Source organism: Macadamia integrifolia, chromosome 8 (genome assembly GCF_013358625.1).
Source record: "Macadamia integrifolia cultivar HAES 741 chromosome 8, SCU_Mint_v3, whole genome shotgun sequence".
Classification (NCBI taxonomy): domain Eukaryota; kingdom Viridiplantae; phylum Streptophyta; class Magnoliopsida; order Proteales; family Proteaceae; genus Macadamia; species Macadamia integrifolia.
The window spans coordinates 26,765,923-26,786,841 of NC_056564.1; the positions used below are offsets into that span (position 1 = coordinate 26,765,923).

General features: G+C 39.0%; 1 protein-coding gene across 1 annotated transcript; it reads left to right on the forward strand.

Moving 5' to 3' along the window:
* The first annotated feature begins 402 nt into the window (after positions 1–402).
* On the forward strand, positions 403–8,485 carry LOC122085658 (syntaxin-32-like). The gene is made up of 5 exons (XM_042654151.1): positions 403–894; positions 6,344–6,594; positions 6,967–7,142; positions 7,401–7,601; positions 8,189–8,485. Exons 1-5 carry the CDS (start codon positions 663–665, stop codon positions 8,346–8,348), a joined length of 1,020 nt encoding a protein of 339 aa, XP_042510085.1. The 5' UTR covers positions 403–662; the 3' UTR covers positions 8,349–8,485.
* Positions 8,486–20,919: the final 12,434 nt, after the last annotated feature.

Genomic DNA, 20,919 nt, shown 5'->3' on the forward strand with positions numbered 1-20,919 from the left:
ACCAAAACCGGAATTACCTTATTAATTCGGTTTAAATTTCAGTATTCCCATAGCAAAACCAATTCAATCCAAAAACTGACCCAGCAGACAGACACTCCTAGACCTAGATTTGCGTCTCGAAATCACCTTAGCCATGGGATCAACCTCTGATCCCCGACTCCATGGAGTGGAATCCCATCCGGGGCGGCGCTGCCCCATAAGAAAAAAAAACACTTCCATTGGAGAACGGTTGGAGCGTTGGAGAGCATCCTGAGGTAACCCTTATAGGTCTATCGTCTTTTACCCAACGCGTTTGACACCACCGACAGCATGAATGTATGGTCAACAAGTTCATATGTTGACTGATATCCAACGGTCTATATTTCAGTTGTAATTTAATAAACTGATTCCTACTTCATCGCATCATACTGCTCAGAATGTAAAGGTCGGAATTGGGTTTCTCTTGTCCAGCTGTTTGGTTTTCCTTCCTTCCTTCGGACTTCCTTCCATCTTCAATATTGATTTTTTTTGACTAAGTTTTCTTTTCGTCTTCAATTGGCGTCGTTCTTCGATCCGATCTCGTAGCTGTTCTGAAAGTCCAATTTTCTGGAATTGCTCTTTTGTATTGGTTATTTGGTTTCGTTTTGAAGGAGATTTGAACAAAGTACAGGGATTTCTTCGAAATGCCTGTGAAATCCGCGCAATCTTCTTATCGGGATCGAACACAAGAGTTTCTCACAGTAGCGCAGAGTCAAAAGAAGTCGCTCTCTTCGACTTCGAATGGACAGAGCAGTAGCTCCAAACCAGAGCGATTGCGATCTGCGGCCTCCATCCAGTCGGAGTTTAAGATTAGGGCTTCGAAGATCGGATATGGGATTAATCAGACTTCGCAGAAACTCGCCAAGCTTGCAAAATGTACGTGATAAATTTCTCTCAGCAATTAGTTTCTAACTGTGATTGCGTAGAATTTCCTATATTTTTTTTTATTCTTAGTTCACCCCTGCAACCAATAAATGAGACCTACTTTGAGAATAATATAAAAAAGTGTATCTCTGTAGTTTGATCTGGTTTTATTATTTCTGTTTTTGCTTTTTATTCCATATGAGGGCTCTGATTAGGCTATGCAAATATTAAATTGTGATGAGTGACAATAGAGCACATGAAACGCCTATTCTGTAAACTTTATGGGATTGGAATGCGATTGTTTAATTGTTGTAGGTGTTCACCTTCTATATGCTTTATTGCATAATTGGTACTTGGTGTAACAAATATCTATTGCGAGCCTTTGAGTATTTGTGTGTGAATGATTTATAAGTAATTTGAGTTGTCACATGTTTGGAGTAATTATTATATTTGAGGTTTCAAATTAGTTCTTTAGTTGCAAGATCTGTTGCATAAAAGTTTGAATGCCATGTTAGAGGTTCTTCACAAGATTTCTTGCATAAAAAAGTTTGAATCCCATGTTAGAGGTTCTAAGTTTCATGTCAAGGAAGGACTACACTGATTTACACTAAATGCTATCAAATATTACGCATTACACATAATGACTATGATCCCTAGTCCAGTGGTTGATTCTTCAACTGGACAGCTTGTTGAACAAATTAACTTTTTTTTCCCCTTACTTTTTTTATTGGAAAGCAGTTCTAGAGCTTTGTAGGGCTTCTCAGGCCTAACAGTGGACAATAACAGTCCCAACTGACCTGTTAGACTGTCCATGAAAACTATGTATAGGATAGGCAGTAACAGCTTAAAGAATAACTTCGTATAAGTTATTGGAAATTCAGACACAACATCACTAAAGAATATAACATATTTTTCTAAGAATGAAATTTTACCACAATACAAGAGATTCCTCCACAATTCCTACCAACACACTTAAATGGTCATATGTAAGGTAATGATGAGATACAACATGGTTGACTGGTGCTATATTGGCATATGTAGGTCTACATTGGAGCTGAAACAAAGCTACTAGTAGAAATACTTGTTTTTCTTTCCTTTTGATTAATAGAATTAACAATAATGGTCTCAATAATGGGGAATTCATCTAGCTACTATGCAAGTGGATCCAGATTTGAAGGTTGGAAGCTGTTATTGAACTATGAGCATCACAACCAAAAACTGCAAAGAGGCTTACCTCTGTAGAAAAAGCAACTTCTTGACATTCCATAGTAAATATCACTAAAAGATGATGACATCCTCACGAACAGATCCTAGTAGTCTTTTATAGAAAACTTCTTAGTATAACTAAAAAATATCTTAAGAGAATGAGTAAATAGGATGTCCTACTTCAATGAGATAATTGCAATAAGTAAAGATAAACTCATAAATTCAAGCATTAATCTACAGCCAATGTATAGTTATGAACCTCTCTGTGGCTCAAGCAACTCCTTCATGCACATAGATTGTTGCTGCTGCTGCTGACTAACTCCTTCATGAACAAAATCCATGAATCATGGTAGGATGATGACCCATTAGATTGTGATGAGCTCTAGATCCTTCTATATTGAGGTTATTTGAGGTATAGCCATTGATGATGCTGCTGCTGCTGCTGCTGCTTGCTGATATTGTTCCATATTTTACAAGACGCGCCATGGCCACAAAGGAGCATCATGGTTTTAATTGTTATAAACTGTTTTTTTTTTTTTTTTTGGGTGAATAATAAATTCATTACCAATGGGGAGGGGAATATGTAAGACCCAAAGAGGGGGCAAACAATATAGAGAAAAACAACAAGAAACCCCTAGGGGGGAAGGGAGGGAGGAGGCTTAAAACGCAACAATGAGCTTGTTCCTTGGGGAATCATAAACCAAGTGATGGTGAGCCAATGAAGTGGCCAACTTAGAGCTAATATCAAAGAAGATGGCATTCCAAATCAAGTCAAAAGACTTCGAGTTGGAAGTCCATCTGTGAAGGCTGCGCTCCATCCAGATGTGGCTGATGGTGGCACCGAAGGCTAGCTTCCCTGTAGTATCACAAATAGTTGCTAGCAAAAGTCATATCAACCAAAGTCCATTCTCTCTGAAGGGGGAGAGGTCTTCTCCTGGCAAGTTAGTAGGGGGAGAGGTCTCTTCTAGCAAGCCACCAGGAGGAGAAGACCCTTTTCCAGACCGAGGAGGAGAAAGGGAATTTGAAGAAAAGATGCTTTGAATCTTCGATGCCATTCCAACAGAGGCAGCATAAGGGGGGAACTGAATGTGATGGTGAATGGGGAAGGATTGGGTGGGGAGGTAGTTGAAGAGATCTTTCCAAACGGTGAAAGCATGGTGAGGGATGTGACGAGCAAACTAGATAATCTTGTGCTAGAGGACAAAAGGGCCTCTGAGGCAGATCGGATCCCAGGCAGAGAAGGAGCTAAAGCAGCCAGAGGGGGAGTGGGACCAAAATAACCTTGTCAACAAAAGCAAAGGAAGCAGGGGGAAGAGGGAGAAGGGAGGACAAGAGGAAGGAGATGGATGAAGGGGCTAGGGGAGGGGACTAGGCACTATTAGAGATGATGGAGGCCACAAGGAGGACCTTGGCCAAACCGAAGGTGTAAGTGGATCTGAAACCACAACCAAAAGGGGAACTCCAGCTGGGGTGCCAGTTATCAAGCTAGAGGAGGGTAGATGAACCATCTCCAATGGAGGAGGAAATGGCATGTGAGGGGCTAAGGATCTGGAATTGATGAGTTGACGCCAAACCTAAAAGGATATGGAGGTAAAGGGAGGTGGTATAGAAAGTATCTTTCGTCAAGAGGGAGGAATAGACCCAAGAGATCCAGATGTTCTATTTGGAAACAATTTTTCAGATGAGCTTGAGAAGGCCAACATTGTTAGCATCCTTGATTTCACGCAAGCCTAGGCCTCCTTCCTACTCGGGGTGACAAATGGAAGCCCAACAGATGGGGTGAAGAAAGCAGGGTGTCGACATCTTTCTAAATGAAAAGCACACCAGGGATTCAACAACCTTAATGATAGACTTGGGCAATTGAAAAAAAATACTAGTCAAGTATAGGTAACAAGATTGAAGCACAGACTTGATAAGGACCAGGCGACCCACTTAAGAAAGGAGCTTGCCTTTCTAGAGCTGGAGCCTTTTCCTAAAATTATCAAGCATAGGGAACAATGATGAGTGGTTAATCTAGCAGTGATGAGAGGCAGGCTTAAGTATTTGACCAGGAGGGAACCAAGAGATAAGCCAGTTAGTTGGAGGAGATGAGCTTTGGAGGCTTCAGAAACACCAACGAAGAGGTGGGATTTGAGGAGGTTGATGAGAAGGCCGAAGAGGGATTCAAAGAGATGGAGGGAGGACATGATGGTCAGGATGGAAGAGGGGGTCAGCCTTGGAGAAAATTATGAGATGTTCAGCAAAAACAGTGTGGGTAAGCTTAAGAGCTTTGCATTTAGGGTTGGGGGAACTGAGGTGATGGGCAGCAGAGGATTGGATCGATCTGGAGAGAGCTTCGAGGGCGAGGGTTAACAAAAGGGAGGAAAGGGGCAACTTTGGCGGCAGAAGAATTGAAGAAACCAGTCGGGGCTAACGTTAAAAAGGACAGAGAAGTGGTGGGAAGAGATGTAAGAATAGATCCAATTGACAAAGACAGGGGGAAAGGACATCTTCAGAAGGTTCTTGGTGATGAAAGCCCATTTGATCAAGTCAAAGGCCTTGTGATTATCAATTTTGAGAAGGGCAGCGGGGGAGTGGGCATTCTTGTCAAAATCTCTGGCATTCTCTTGGCAGAGGATGGTGTTTTCAACAATGCTTCAATCAACTATGAAAGAAATTGGTTAGGACTAATGAGGGAGTCAATCACTAACTGGAGACGATTGGCAAGAATTTTTTAAATGAATTTGTACAAGATATTGTAGAGGTAAATGGGTCTGAAATCAGACATGGAGGCTTCCTCTGTTTTTAGGAATGAGGCAAAGGAAGGTGTGGTTAACTCCTTGAATTTGATTGGGATTAAAGAAGAAACTTCTAATATCCTTGACCGAATCGGATTCAACAATATCGCAATAGAAGGAGAAAAGGCCCATGCTAAACCCGTCAAGGCCTGGGGGCCTTTATTAGCTTAGTGGGTGCATATACCATGGACCTTTGCTCTCCCTCATCCCGTACCGACATAGGGTGGGAGAGGTATTGGATTGCGAATATAGCGCAGACATACGATAGGGTTTGACCCTAAGATGATGGATAGGTACCCCGATCCTCAAATTCTAAGAGGGGGATACATAATATGAATAAAAAGGAGTCACCACCTAGAAAGGGACTAGGAGACTAGGGCACATACATGTCTCCGCCAATGAGGGTGGGAGACTAATGACTCAATGGATAAAATTGGTTTGCTCCAGGATTCTGGGCAAGTGTTGAGTGACAGACTGGGAAGGTGTTAGGCAACCAGTCTGCCCGGCCCTAAGGCTGGTCTACTTCTATTTGACCAATGCTTGTTTGTACCCTACTAACTAGTCTTAAATCTAAGGCTCATAATACATTAATAAAATCATTTGGGAATTTAAGCTTTAATTAGCGTAATCATTTCATTGCTTGCATCATAACCAAGTGCGCCACTTTCAACTGCTTCCTATCTCTTTTGCGAATTTGCATGGCACCTTGTTTTCCGACTCATAGACTTCACTAGGAGTATGTCGTCTCTGCAATCGAGTATGTGGAGATTATCTTACTTTCATCATTCTACGGTGTCCTAGCTGAACATCTAAATTCTGGACCGCTAGGTCAGCCAATCTTTTGATGGATCTGACAACACTATGCTCTTTCTCTATTGACTGAATCTCTGTTACTAACAAAAGGAAATATTTTGATGTTACTCAATATTGTCTATAATACACCAAATAATGACTCTTATTAAAGGGGAGGAGGAATATGTTAAACTTCACAGTTTATACCTTTGTCTAGTTTAGATGAAACAGATTGCAAGTAATGAGAGTCACTGGGTATCATATAACTAGTTAACCGATTGATGCTCATGTTGAAGCTCTTCTGAGATCAATTGTCAAACTTTGGAATGAGGAGACGGTTTATGGTATTCTTGTTTTCTCTCTAGGATCAAGGATCAAACAGTGTCTTGGTTGCTCGTTCATGTAGCAGAATATGATCATATTTTAATGCGTCATTCATTGGTTGAAATTAATGCATTTTTTGCTTCCAGAAAATTTAGCGGTTTGCTTATGTTGTTTATACCAAGGGTGGAATTCTCCACCAATGCTTTTGTCTGAAAGTTCTAGGGAATTATTATCAAGAAACGTACATCTTACAGATATCTCTATGTATTTGTGCAATAAATTATGCCTTAAAAAGAGTTACTGTGAAAATTTGATAGCCTTGTATGGTGTGTGAGATATTGAACTATTTCCTTTCTCTGTAGTGGCAAAGAGGACATCAGTTTTTGATGATCCAACTGTGGAGATCCAAGAGCTTACTGCAGTTATCAAGCAGGATATTACTGCACTCAACTCAGCCGTAGTAGATCTGCAGCTCCTCTGCAACTCCCGAAATGAAAATGGGAACATCTCTTCTGACACCACAAGCCACTCAACCACAGTTGTGGATGGCCTGAAAACCCGGTTGATGAGCACTACAAAAGAATTCAAAGAAGTGCTTACCATGCGGACTGAGGTAGGGGGATTCTTCTGTTCCTGCACACTTTAGTCAGCTTACGTCTGCTTTCCTTTCGGGCCAAGTTTGTATCTTGAGAAACTCCCATGAATTAAGATATATGATTTAGTCTTTGCTGGAAGTTTAGATACAGTCACCAAGATAGCTCCCACTCTTCATTGGAAGTTTCAACTCCTATTTTTGTAGTTGGATATGGTCTGTGGAACCATGCAATTTCCATTTTGCCAATAATTGGATTCAATGTAAAAGTTGACCAATTCCCTGTGGATTGGATTCTCAATATCTTAAATTCAGCTGTATGTGATTCTTTCTTGAGCATTAAAGCTGGTGCTGTTTGAAAACTGTTGTTGACAGGTTTAGTGCTTTTTGCAGAATTTGAAGGTTCATGAGAATAGAAGGCAGTTGTTTTCTTCCACTGCTTCTAGGGATTCTACGAATCCTTTTGTTCGGCAGCGTCCATTGGCTTCCAAGCCGGGTCCTAGTGCCTCAACCGCCACACCACCTCCTTGGGCAAATGGGTCAACATCTTCACCCCAATTGTTTTCAAGGTAATAGAAAATTGTTGATGCTGTTGGTTATATTGATGTCAGATGTCCTATTAAACTAGGGTCATTTGTTGGTCGTACAGCAGAAAGATCGACTAAATTGGGAACCAATGCTTTGGAAATCCACATTTTGTTTTGTCATTTATGATGAACTAATGGATGTTCTGTGTGCTTTCTTGCAAGAAACACACAAAGGTCCTGATTCTTGACTAATAGCCTGGGTATGTTGAAACTTTTTTGCTGCTCTTTTTTTCTTTCCAGGAAGTCAGTGGATGGGGATACACAACCATTGCTACAACAGCAGCATCAGCAGCAACATCAGCAGTTGGTTCCATTACAAGACAGTTACATGCAAAGCAGAGCAGAAGCCCTTCAAAACGTGGAGTCAACCATTCATGAGCTGAGCAACATTTTCACTCAACTGGCTACCATGGTTTCTCAGCAAGGAGAACTTGCCATCAGGTGTTGTTTTATCTTTTGTATTTGTGTACATGTGTGCAAATGAATGTGCAAGCCCTTCATGACGAGAACCATCAGCCCATGGGTGCATGCAGTCTAAACTCACCTTTCAGTGGGCTTTGACAGTAAGCACGCTAGCCATCATTGTGCAGATTATCGGTTCAAGTCGTCCCACCTCACTTTTTGCATGAAATGCCCCTCCCTCCCCTCTTCTACAATTTTACCCTGGACTAGCTAGAGTGCTGTATAGATGGTGTAGAATACTTTCCATGATTGACCTAGTAAAGGATTTACACCACTTCTTCCAGATTGTCATGGAGCTTGTGAATAGTCTTAGAGATTGTAGGTTTATGAACCTGGTTACAATCAAATTTTGAGGTAAAAACTTAGAACCCTCAAGGTAGGACCTGTCGATGGATTGTGGCTTACTTCGTATGTGCTTCAACAATGAATACGTCCTCTGTCATTATATTGCATATAGTCTATGTCTTTTGACATGTAATTGATCAATTCAATGTGTTCTGATCACCTCTAATCTAATCTGTACTCGAGGATGATTTTTTTTTTTTCTTTTTGCTGTGTAATGATAGGATCGATGAGAACATGGATGACACACTGGCAAATGTGGAGGGGGCACAGGGGCAACTGCTCAAGTATCTTAACAGCATCTCATCCAACCGCTGGTTGATGATCAAGATATTCTTTGTATTAGTTGTATTCCTCATGATTTTCCTATTTTTTGTGGCATAAAAATATTTTAGATAATCAAAGTGAAAAGGAGAGGGTGGGTGCCTTGACAAAAGGCGATAAGTGTGATTTTTTGTCCGATTTGCGTTAATTTTTTTTTTTTCTTCCTTAACGAAATTACATTTGCAGGTATTCATTCACTTATGTACATTACAAGCAGAACTAGAATATTCAATTTTATAAGAATAAACACTAGTCCTCTCACTGTGGGGAGAGAGAGAGATGAAAAATATATACATATTTCGGCAGAAGTATTATGCAACATGAAACTGAAATCTGGTTCACTCCATAGTCGACAGATGTTTATTTCAGTTTCCCATGGCTTTTGCTCTTCTTTGACCTCTGCTCTGGCTTGAATCTTTCCATTCTTATGTTAACTTGAAGCATCCAATGATTCCAATGTCCAATGACCACCCGTTATCACTCCAGAGCAATGCCCAGCAACGGCAAATCTCCAATAAGAAGAAAACACCCCCCCTTACCTCTTTCTTCCGGTAATACAAAACCTAATAATAATAATAATAATAATAATAAAGAACATGGATCAAATAATTGGTATCTGACCGTCTAAATTAGGTGATCTGTATTGGTATTGATCGAGGATAATATTGATTTGATAATAGTTTTTATTAATTTTCTTATTTTGTTAATCTTTAAAATAACGTGTTGCAACCCTAGTGAATGTACCATTGAGAATCATATCGATTTGTATTAGTATCATTTGAGACCAATATAAGATTAAACATCATGATTGATATTGATTACTAAATTCAAGAAGATGTATGAGACAAAATAAAAATGATAAATAAATAAGCAATATTCATTATTAACTCAGTAAAAATACCCTTATACATAATTCACAAGAAATTGAATAAAAAATAACCATATTAATTCATTATTGTGAAGAACTACTTTGTTTGTAGGAGGAGAATTTCAGCCAAACGCTTTTCTTTCCTGGTTCAGTAAAGCAACCTATGAATCTATCACTTTAAAAATGGGTAATCATTTGACCGTTCTTTTTTTATTAAGTAAAAATAACTGTTGAACCAGTTAATTTAAAAATATTAATAAATTAAAAGTGAAAAAGAGGGATAATTTAGGAATGTAAAATAACAAAGAAGTAGAAGATGTAAAAATTCAAAAATAGAGGAGTATAAAAGAAAACTAAGGTAGGGCTACGGTCGTAATTGCCTCTATAGTTTTAGTGTATGACTAAATGCCTAAATACTTATCTTTCATCTGTTTGCCTCTACAAGTCTTTATATGACCACTAAAATTATTGTCTGACACTGCTAGTCTCCACCAACATGGTTCAAGTATCGGTATCGATTGATATTGATCTTTGTTCCTTGATCAATTTAGATCGGTTATTTATATCATTTCAGAGATAAAACAGTAAAAAAACTAGTACTTTAAAAAAAAAATCAAGGTAAAAAACCAACCGATACTTGATCTGATCTGACCCGAATTGGTATTGCCGATACCAAAACCGTTCCCTAAATCTATGCTCACAAGTTAGTTCACTCTCTCTCAAAACTCCTCAACTCCACCCCCACCAAAAAAAAAGAAGCATAGATAACATCTTAAATGGAGGGCCTCGGCATGATTCCAAGAAATCCCTACTCAAGGATAGAAATCAAGATAACTCAACATCACTGATAAATAGAAGTACACTCAACATTACATACACAAATAAAAACAAAAACAACTCAGAAAAAGAAGGAAAAAGAAGGAGAAAGAAAAAAATTCATATATGTCAGCACAAGTATTATCCAACATGAAACTGAATCTTGTTCACTCCACAATTGAGAGATGTTCGTGGCTGCTGCTCTTCTTTGATCTTGGCTTTGGTTTGAATCTTTTTATTCTTGATGTCAACTTAAAGAATCCAACGATCTTCCAAAACATAGTTTGTCCAATCACCACCCTAATTATCACTCCAGAACAAAACCCTGCAATCACAAATCTCCAATCAAGTAAACTTGTTGAATCTTCTTTTTGTTTTTCAAGTGTTGAAGCGAGAGGTAGTGGTGCTCTTTTGTTACTCCACATATTTTTTGTAATGGAAATTCACATAATCCCTCATTTCCTTCATACGAAGCAACTGAGAATGTTCCGAATTGGTTGCCTTGTGGTATCATTCCTATTAGATGGTTTTCTTATAGATTCAGAAATTCAAGGAATGTGAGGCTTCCCTACTGTTGGGGGATTTCCCCTGATATACTATTTCTAGATAGATCCAAGGGACTCAAGCTTGATCAACTGAGCAAGTGAAGATGGAATTTGGCCTGTGAGGTCATTTGAAGATAAATTGAGCCCCATGAGTACTTTAAGTTCCCCAATTGCTACTGAAATATTTCCTCGAAACTTATTGTAGGAAAGATTTATGGTGGTGAATGTTTCTATGATCCTCTCCATCTCCAAATTTGATCCTTTGATTACAATCTCTAGTGTAACTTCATAGCCAAAACTTGAACTTATATAATGGGCCAGTTGATGTATATCTATAACCAGCATTGATTTCCATTGACAAATATATTCAAGTGGCAATTTTCCTGTAAAACTGTTTAGAGAGATATCAAATACATGTAGCATTGGGAAGGGAGAATGAAAATCAGCAGCAGCCTTTGATTTTTGTGTAATGGGACCATAGAATTTGTTAGATTGTAAAACCAAAACACGCAACTGAGGTAGGCTTTCCAACTAGAAGGGGAAGGTGCTGCTTAACTGGTTGTTCCCAACATCTAACACCTCCATATCCTTGCACTTTGCCAATGATATTGGTAATTTCCTGTGTAGTCGATTCCCATTGACTTTGAATATCTTTAGTTTGCATCCTTTGGTGTAAGCATCAAGAATGGGCCCATTCAAGTTGTTCTTCTCTAGATTTAGGACACTTACACTGCCAATCAAGAGATCAAAACATGTGGGAATCATACCGCTCAATTTGTTATGGGACAAATCAAGAATTTCAAGATTTGTTCCATTATAGGTGGAGTTGGGGATTTTTCCAACCATTTTAGTGTTGTGGGAGAAGCCATCAAGTGTGTCACTGAATTGGTTATGTGACAAATCTACAAATATCAATGATGGAATAGACAATAGATACAATAAATCTGGAATTCTCCCAGAGAAAATGTTTTGTCTAAGAGAAATAACTTGGAGAGATGAGAGATTATATAGTGAGACAGGAAACATACTGGATAACTTGTTTTGACAAAGTGATAGAAAGTATAAGTTTGTTAGCTGAGCGAAGGATTTCAGAATGCTCCATTGCAGTCCATTTTCACCCAAAGAGAGAACTCGGATCAAGGAAATGTTCCCAAAAGAAGCTGGTATTTTTCTTGTTAAGCCATTATCTTTAAGAGAAATTACCTCCAGCTTTGACAAAGACGTAATTACTTCAACCGGAATCTTCCCGACAAGATTGTTATGGGAGAACAAGATTTCTCTTAGACGAGTGTAATTGGCCAGGTTAGTAGGAAGCTCTCCATCGATAGTATTGTTTGTAAAATCAATGTATTGTAGTCGAATCAAATTACCGATTTCCTGGGGGATTTTGCCATGGAAACTATTGTTTGCAACGTCGAGGAAATGAAGAAAAGCGAGGTTCGCTATGGAAGGAGATATGATTCCTTCTAAGCCCTACCCTTTTAAAACCAAGCCGATAACCCTTTGCTGATGACGATGATTACATATAATCCCCACCCAGTGGCAGAAATTGATGCAATCGTTCCAAGAAATTAATGCTTCATATGGATCATAAATTTGTTTATTTAACTTCAGCAAAGCAAGTTGATCTGCTATCTCATTCCCTACAAATCTTCTACCGGTGACTGATTGTAACCTCAATGAGCTCCCAAAAAGAAGAATGTAAACTAAGAGCTGAAGTGCCATCAGAATCGAATTATGGAACACAAATACAGAAACCATGCAATTTTTTGAGCTGCGGTACTGATCAAATTGGAAACCGGAAAAAAAAATGAAGGATACACTAATTAAACACATCATAACCTGATGACTTGACCTTGACTTAATGAGAATTGTACTATAATTGGAAGATGACTCACCCCATTCCGCAACAATTTCTAGAAGGAACACCCTCTTACCAAGAATCTACCGTGAGGACCCATGACTGACCCTATCACTTACTTGGTGACAGGAATTTGATGCCCAAAGCATTACTTCCTTTTTCTTTGTGATCAAATGCCCAAAGAATTAGTTACAAGAAGCTAACCTGCCTTTCATGGGATTCGTGGTAACCCCTTCTCCCTTCTCCCTTCTGCATGCTGAATATATGATCACTTTCCAACATATAGCTGGAGTTTTGTGAATGTAGAAGGGAAAGTGGAGCATCCATTAAGAACTAGAGAAGAATTTTTCTGATTTTGTTGGTGTTTTTCAAGTTTCAAAACATCAATTAATGAACCCTCAAGTATTCTTTTGCTTTATATTCTTTAAAAACATTTTTTTTTTTGAGTCTTTTTGACAAGTGAACTTGTCTTTAGTCTCACATTGGAAACTTGCTAAAGTTTCTTGCCACATATATATATATATATATATATATATAAAAGAATTAGTCTTTAATAGTCATAGGCTTACTTGGAGAGAAGTCTCTCTACGCTCTCATGTATGTTGGGGCTGTTTGGGATTTTGCTTGTCATAATCGGGATGAGAGAGTGAGAGACTGATGCTATGAATAAACCTAGGTTCAGGTTCCGCTAGTTTGTTTTTTGCTCTCCCTGCTGGGTTTTGTTGATTTCTTTTCTTTTCTTTTTTGTTAATAATATCAATCTTTCAGCGAAAAAAAAAAAAAAAGGAAGAAGAAGAATGATACCAGCAATGGGTGGATGGTGTTAGGTGGCACAGTAAAGCAGGGGTCTTCTAAATTTGAAACTTCAAGGAAGAAGAAGAGTCAACATGAAACTTTTGAGTCTTTGACAACAGAATAATAGAATACACTACACCAATTTTAATTACAGATTTTCTCTTCTGTTTTACTTAATTGTCTCAGATATTTCAAGTCACAAACGACACTCATATTATTAAGGGTATCAATTTAGAACTGAAATTGAAATCATACGTTTGAAATCAAATCGAATCGAGCCAAAATAAATTAACTTGAATTTGATTTCAAAAGCTAGAATCTTTTCTCAGCTTGGTTTAGTTTTATTTTCATGACTAAAATCATTGAACCACACCGAATGAGGAACCGGCAAATTATATTCTCTTTTAATATTTCAATCAATATTGATTTTAAACTCTATTCCTTTTAATGTTTGCTAAAAGTTTGGTGGATCATGACTCTAACAAATACTTTTTATTTTATTTTATTTATTTATTCATTTATTTTTTGTGAAGATGTAAATAGTGATCCCAAACACCTAAAACTAGATCAAAACCGAATAAGAAATTGAAAGCGAACTTGAACCAAGTGGAACAGGACCATGACCGGATAAGTAACCGAATAAAAATCGAAACAGGACTGAACCGAGTTGGTTTAATTTTGGTTTTAAGAAAATGTTTCTACTTTTGACTTAGTTTGATTTTGATTTGTATATTTTGCATCTTGAGCTGAACCAAAATCAAATCAATTGACACCTTTATATATTCCACATAGATGCTCCAATGATTACCAATACCATCACGAGTTTTAAGGAGAAGGACTAATTAAGAAGCATGGACCATTTTGTACATGGCTCCAAGAGATATTAAATTGGTCTAGAATTTGGTGCCTTTAGGTATGGTGATTTTGACTTTGACTTGGGCTACCATTATAGAGTTGGGAATTCTGTGGAGAGGAAATGATAACTGTAAGTGTGTATTCATCCAAAAAAAAGTTGTTAAGTGTGTAACATCTCGTTCGATGGGTATTTGGATTATTTGCTTTGAGCATGATTGCTCACATTCGATTACGACTGTCCAATGTGGCATAAACAGAACAAATACTAGTTTCCCAAAATCACAAGCTGCATATAATTGACAGTGTGTATTATCTACAGTAACATATAACACATGAAGAAAAATCTTAAATTCTAGTCGAATTGTTAAAATATTGGATTTTCATACGCTAGCTGCTAGCCTATTGTTTTAACTTAATTTAACAATCTTAGTGAGGAGGGTTATAATGTATCCAGTCTTATCCCACTTTTTTGCGGAGAAACAGTTTCCTGACACAAATCAGTGACCACAAGTCTTGATATGATTACTAAAATAGGCGTGACATTTGAAGTCTCCACAAGCTCTCTCTCTCTCTCTCTCTCTCTCCATAATAGTCAGGAAATTTATTAAATAAAAAGAGCACAGATAACATCCTAAATGAAGGGTCTCGGCATAATTCCAAAAAATCCCCACATAAGGAAAGAAACCAAAACAACCCAACATCACTAGTACACTGAACATTATGTACACAAATAAATACAAGTAGGAGAAAGAAGGAAAAAAGAAAAATACATATATCTCGGCAGAAATATCACGAAATATGCAACTGAAATAGAGCCCAGATCCTCTTCAGCCGGCTGTATACTTCAATCCCATCTTACACCGTCCATGGGGTGTGGGATCTTGTTCACTCCACAATTGACAGATGTTCATTTTCCTCTCCCATGCCTTTTGCTCTTCTTTGACTTTTGCTTTGGCTTGAATCTTTTCATTCTTGATGTTAACTTAAAGCAACCAATGATTCTCCAAAACATGGTTTGTCTAATCACCACCCCAATTATCACTCCAAAACAATACCCTGCAATCACAAATCTCCAATCAAGTAAACTTGTTGAATGTATTGAAGCTGGAGGTAGTGCTCTTTCTTTTATTCCATATCTTTTAGGTAATGGAAATCCACATAATCCCTCATTCCCTTCATATGAAGCAACTGAGAATGTTCCAAATTGGTTGCCTTGTGGTATCATTCCTGTGAAATGGTTTTGTGATAGATTCAAAGCTGCAAGAAATGTGAGGCTTCCCAATCGTTGGGAGATTTCCCTTCATAAACTATTTCTGGAAAGATCCAAGGACTCAAGCATGGTCAATTGAGCAAGTGAAGATGGAATTTGGCCTGTGAGGTCATTTGCAGAAAAATTGAGCCCCATGAGTGCTCTAAGTTCCCCAATTGCTACTAAAATATTTCCTCGAAACTTGTTGTAAGAAAGATTTATGGTGGTGAATGTTTCTATGACCTTCTCCATCTCCAAACTTATTCCTTTGCTTACAATCTTGAGCATAACTTCATAGATAAGATTTGCAAGAGAACTTGAATTTTGCCAACTTATATAATAGGCAAGTTGAGGTATATCTGTAACCACCATTGATTTCCATTGACAAATACATTCCAGTGGCAATCTTCCTGTGAGACTGTTGAGAGAGATGTCAAAAACATGTAGCATTGGGAAGGGAGAATGAGAATCAGCATCAACCTTTGATTTTTGTGTAATGGGACCATAGAATTTGTTAGATTGCAAAACCAAAACACGCAACTGGGGCATGCTTTCCAACCAGAAGGGGAAAGTGCCACTCAACTGGTTGTTCCCAACATCTAACACCTCCATATCCTTACAATTTTCCAATGATCTTGGTAGTTGTCTCTGTAGTTGATTCCCATTGACTTTGAATATTTGTAGTTTGCATCCTTTGGTGTAAGCATCAGGAATGGGCCCATTCAAGTTGTTCTGCGCTAGATTTAGGACACTTAGATTGCCAATCAAGTGACCAAAACACTTGGAAATCATACCGCTCAATTTGTTATTGGACAAGTCAAGAACTTTAAGATTAGTTCCGCTACAGGTGGAGTTAGGGATTTGTCCAACCAGTGTAGTGCTGTGGGAGAAACCATCGAGTATGTCACTAAATTGATTATGTGACAAATCTACATAAATCAATGGTGGGAGAGACAATAGAGGCAATAAGTCTGGAATTCTCCCAGAGAAAAGGTTGCTTCATATCAAAAGTATTTCGAGATTTGGAAGAGTGAAGCCTATATCTCGTGGAAGGCTCCCATGTAGTTGGTTATGTCCAAGAGAAAAATATTCTAGAGATGAGAGATTATATAGTGTGACTGGGAACATACTAGATAGCTTGTTTTCATGGAAAGAAATAACTTTAAGTGAGGAGAGATTATATAGTGAGACAGGGACCATACCAGATAGGTTGTTTCGATGAAGTGCAAGATAGTGTAAGTTTGTTAGCTGACCAAGGTATTCTGGAATGGAATGTTCCGTTGCAGTTGGTTTTGTTCAAGAGAAAGAACTTCAAGAAATGAGAGATTATATAGTGAGACAGGGATCATACCAGATAGGTTGTTCTTATCAAATGCAAGATAGTAAAAGTTTGCTAGCTGACCAAGGGATTCAGGAATGCTCCCTTGCAGTTGGTTTTGTCCAACATAAACAACTTCAAGAGATGAGAGGTTATATAGTGAGACAGGGACCAAACCGAATAGGTTGTTTCCATCAAGTGTAAGATAGTATAAGTTTGTTAGTTGACCAAGGGATTCAGGAATGCTCCCCTGTAGTCCATTTGCATCCAAAGAGATAACTCGGATGGAAGAAATGTTCCCAAATAAATTTGGTATTTCTCTTGTTAAGCTGTTATCAAGAATAGAAATTACCTCTAACTTTGACAAAGACGTAATTACTTCAACTGGAATCTTCCCGACAAGATTGTTATAGGAGAACCAGATTTTTCTTAGACGAGTGCAATTGGCCAAGCTAGTAGGAAGCTCTCCTTCGAGAGTGTTGTTATAAAAACTAATGAATTGTAGTCGAATCAGCTTACCAATTTCTTGGGGGATTTTGCCATGGAAACTATTGTTACTGATGTAGAGGTAATGAAGAAAAGTGAGACTGCCTATGGAAGGAGAAATGATTCCTCCCAAGTCCTTTCCATCTAAATCCAAGCTGATAACCCGTTGTTGATGACGATGGCCACATGTGATCCCTACCCAGTTGTAGAAATGGATGGAATCGTTCCAAGAAATTAGTGCTTCATACGGATCATAAATTTGTTGCTTAAACTCCAGCAAAGCAAGTCGATCTGTCTCGTTCCCTACCATCCTTCTACCGGTGACTGATTGTAGCCACAATGGGCTCCCAAAAAGGAGAATAAATGTTACAAGTTGAAGCGCCATCAGAATCAAATTTTGGTATTCAAATACAAATCATTCGCTTGATGAAATTAATCGGCCTCGCTTTGCCTTCGTGTCGCATATTATTTCTTTCGTGCCAGATGTGATCAGCTATAGTGACTAACCCCAGAGCCCACGCCTCTTTGCAGCAAACATTTTTAATCTTCCTTTTCCACCATTGAAGAAAATTGGCCGTGGAATTCAGTTTATTCCAAACCACATTAAAGCAACAAGAGAAAAATAGCCATAATTCCTCAGCAAAAGAGCATTGAAGGAATATATGATCCATAGGCTCAACCTCCATAGAACACAAACTGCATTTTGAGACCAAGGCAAAGCCCCTTTTTTGGACGGCTTCATTCGTTGGGAGTTTATCATGCACCAACCTCCACCCAAATATGGACGCTCTTGGTTGTTACTTCTTATTCCAAATCAGAGAGGCCCATGGAACTTTAGGATTTCGGGTCCTGATGTCCTCCCAGGCAGAATTGGAACTAAAACCCCCATCAGAAGACAAACTCCATAAGCACATGTCCTCGCAAGCATACAAAGGAATTTTGATATCTTGGATCTTCTCAAATATGCTTTGCAATAGGGATGAGCTGACATTTTCCATTGGAAATTTTCAATAAAGTCACTAACCTTGCCCTCAAGGGGGGGGGGGGGGACTAGAACCACCCTCAAGATCAACCATCTCCAAGATAGGTCTATTACCCAACCAATTATCTGTCCAGAATTTTATATTTTCTCCATTTCCAATCAACCATGTTTCTTTTGAGGACATAAATTCCCACATCTTTTAAATCCTGGCCAAATAGAAGAGGACTTATATCCTGATTTGAAGCATCCATCCCTCCTAAGAAATCTTTCCCTTAGGAATCTATAAGATGTTGATTTCTCATGTCTAACCCTCCAGACCATATTGCATAGCATGGCTTTGTTAATATCTCTGAGCCTACGTAACCCCAAATCTCCTTCATCCTTGGGCGTACAACACACATCCCACCGGACAGTGATAGTTTTTGCAGTATCAATCTCACATGTCCAGATGAAGTTTTTCATCCACCTCTCCATGGTAGTGATAAGGGTGGATGGCCACTAATAAACAGCAGAGCTGTGATTCATCATTCCCAAAATAACAGAGCAGACCAATTCTACCCTTCCAGCCATCGACATAATTTTTCCTTTCCACCCAGCCAGCCGCCCTTTAACTCTGTCCATTATAGGGAGTAAAGACTCCTTTTTCACCCTTCCCTTAAAAATTTCGACACCCAAATATCGGGTGGGAAAATTACAAATAGGAATACCAAGCTCTTCAACAATGCTCTGCTTTCTGTGAGCTGAAACTTTTCCCAGGAATAACTTGCTCTTTTCTAAATTTATTTTTTGGCCCGAGAAGCTCTGATATTTAGAAAGGAAGGTGTTAAGGTTTTTTACATACCTGATGGAAGCATTCGAGAAAATGAATACATCATCAGTAAAAAGGATGTGGGTAGGAGTAATAGCACCACGAGGACCCAATAGAGCCTTAATTCTCTTAGAAGCTACCAGCTTGGATAGATCTTTGCACAGAACTTCTTTGGCAATAATGAACAACATAGGGGAAATCGGGTCCCATTTCTGCAGCCCCCTCTCAACTCCAAAATACCCAACTGGGCCACCATGAAGAAGAACTGAGATCCTAGTAGATGCCAGAATTTGATTGATCCAAGAGATCCACCGATCAAAAAAACCAAATCGGCTCAAGACATGGAAAATAAAATTCCAAGAAATGGAGTCGAACGCCTTCTGAATGTCAATTTTTAGACCCATCCCTCCTCCTCTAGTAGATGTGAACATCAAATTGGCCAGCTCAGAGGCCAAAGAAATATTTGAGTGAATGATCTTCCCTTTCTGGAAAGCCCCCTGTTCCTCAGAGATTAGTTTTGGAAGAACTCGCGATAGCCTCAAGGCCAACACCTTCGATATAATTTTACACAAAAAATTCCACATACATAGAGGCCTGAACTTGTCCAGAGCTATCGCCCCCTCCACTTTAGGAATCAAGACTATGAAATTAGTATTGATTCCAAAGGGCATGAATCTAGTTCTGAAGAACCACCTAATGGCTTTGCAGATGTCAGAAGATATAATTTCCCAACAAGCTTTATAGAAGGCTCCAGGGAATCCATTTGGCCCGGGGGCACTGTCAAGATCAAGGTCCCAGACAGTGCCCTTAATTCCTGCCACAGAAGGCATATCATCAAGCTGCCCCCTATCCTAGTCATCCAGGATATTTAGAATACATTGCAGTAAATCCATATGATCAGTTTGAGGGGTACCTTTGTGAGAGAGCTTAAAAAATTCAGAAACGTATTTCTCGATTTGTGCATTGTCAGAGATCAACTCCCCATCATCCTTCTTCAGGGTTTTGATGGAATTTTTTAGTCTTCTCATCTTCACAGAGATATGGAAGAATTTAGAGCATCTGTCTCCTTGGTCCCTCTATCTGGATCGAGATTTCTCAGCCCATAATTTTTCATAATTTTCTAGGGCCTTGAAATACCTGGTCTTAGCATCCGCTTCTTTTGCAAAAATTGCATCATTAATTCCATCTCTATCAATTTCAGCTTGAATTTCCTCCATAAATTTTTTTACCTCCATCAATTCCAAATTAAAATTCGAAAAGCTCGCTTCGCCCATGAGCGTGGCGCTCCCTTCAATCTTTTTAATTTCTGAGACACAACAACCAATGGCGAGCCAGAGATGTCTGCCTCCCAGGAGCTCTGAACTATATGAAGAAAAGCATCACAATCCATCAAGAATCTCTGAAACCGAAAAGGGCAATTTTTTGGCCTTTCAGAACCCTCAGACACAACCAGAATGGGGGCGTGATCTGAAGCCACCCTTTGCAAGATATACTGATGACAATCCTAGAACTGCGAGATCCAGGCATCGTTGCAGAAGCTTCGGTCGAGCACGGCTGCCACATGCCCCCTTCTCCTATTAATTGTCCAAGTGAATTTTCTCCCCTATGAAGGGATTTGAATCAGAGAGCACGTGTCCATGAAAGCTCCAAAATCTCCCGCTGATCCCAGATTATAGGAACCAAGCCCCCCTTTTTCTGAGGAGAGAAGCGTTGCGTTGAAGTCACCAAAAATCATCCAAGGGGCATTCGTCCCAAGATGGGAAGCCACCAGGTCAGCCCACAACAATCTTCTCGCAGGTTGGAAGCACTTAGCGTGCACCACAGAAAGAAAGAAAAAATCCTGCATCCATTGAACAGAAACAAAAATGTGCTGCTCCGAGGATGACAGCACCACAGGCCTCGCTACACCTCTACGCCAAATCAGCCATAAGTTTGAGACTCCATCAGCTCTCTCATTATGGATAAAGTCAGAATCAAAGCCAAGCCTATTAAAAAATAGCCTGGGAAAAGCTTCAGTAGATATCATAGGGCTCGGCAATGCACAAAAA

Bases quoted from the DNA above. Each gene is read 5' to 3' on its own strand.
- LOC122085658 (XM_042654151.1), top strand. From the start codon at position 663: ATGCCTGTGAAATCCGCGCAATCTTCTTATCGGGATCGAACACAAGAG. The intron at 6,595-6,966 runs GTAGGGGGATTC...TGCTTTTTGCAG, and splicing joins TGCTTACCATGCGGACTGAG to AATTTGAAGGTTCATGAGAA. The intron at 7,602-8,188 runs GTGTTGTTTTAT...GTGTAATGATAG, and splicing joins CAAGGAGAACTTGCCATCAG to GATCGATGAGAACATGGATG.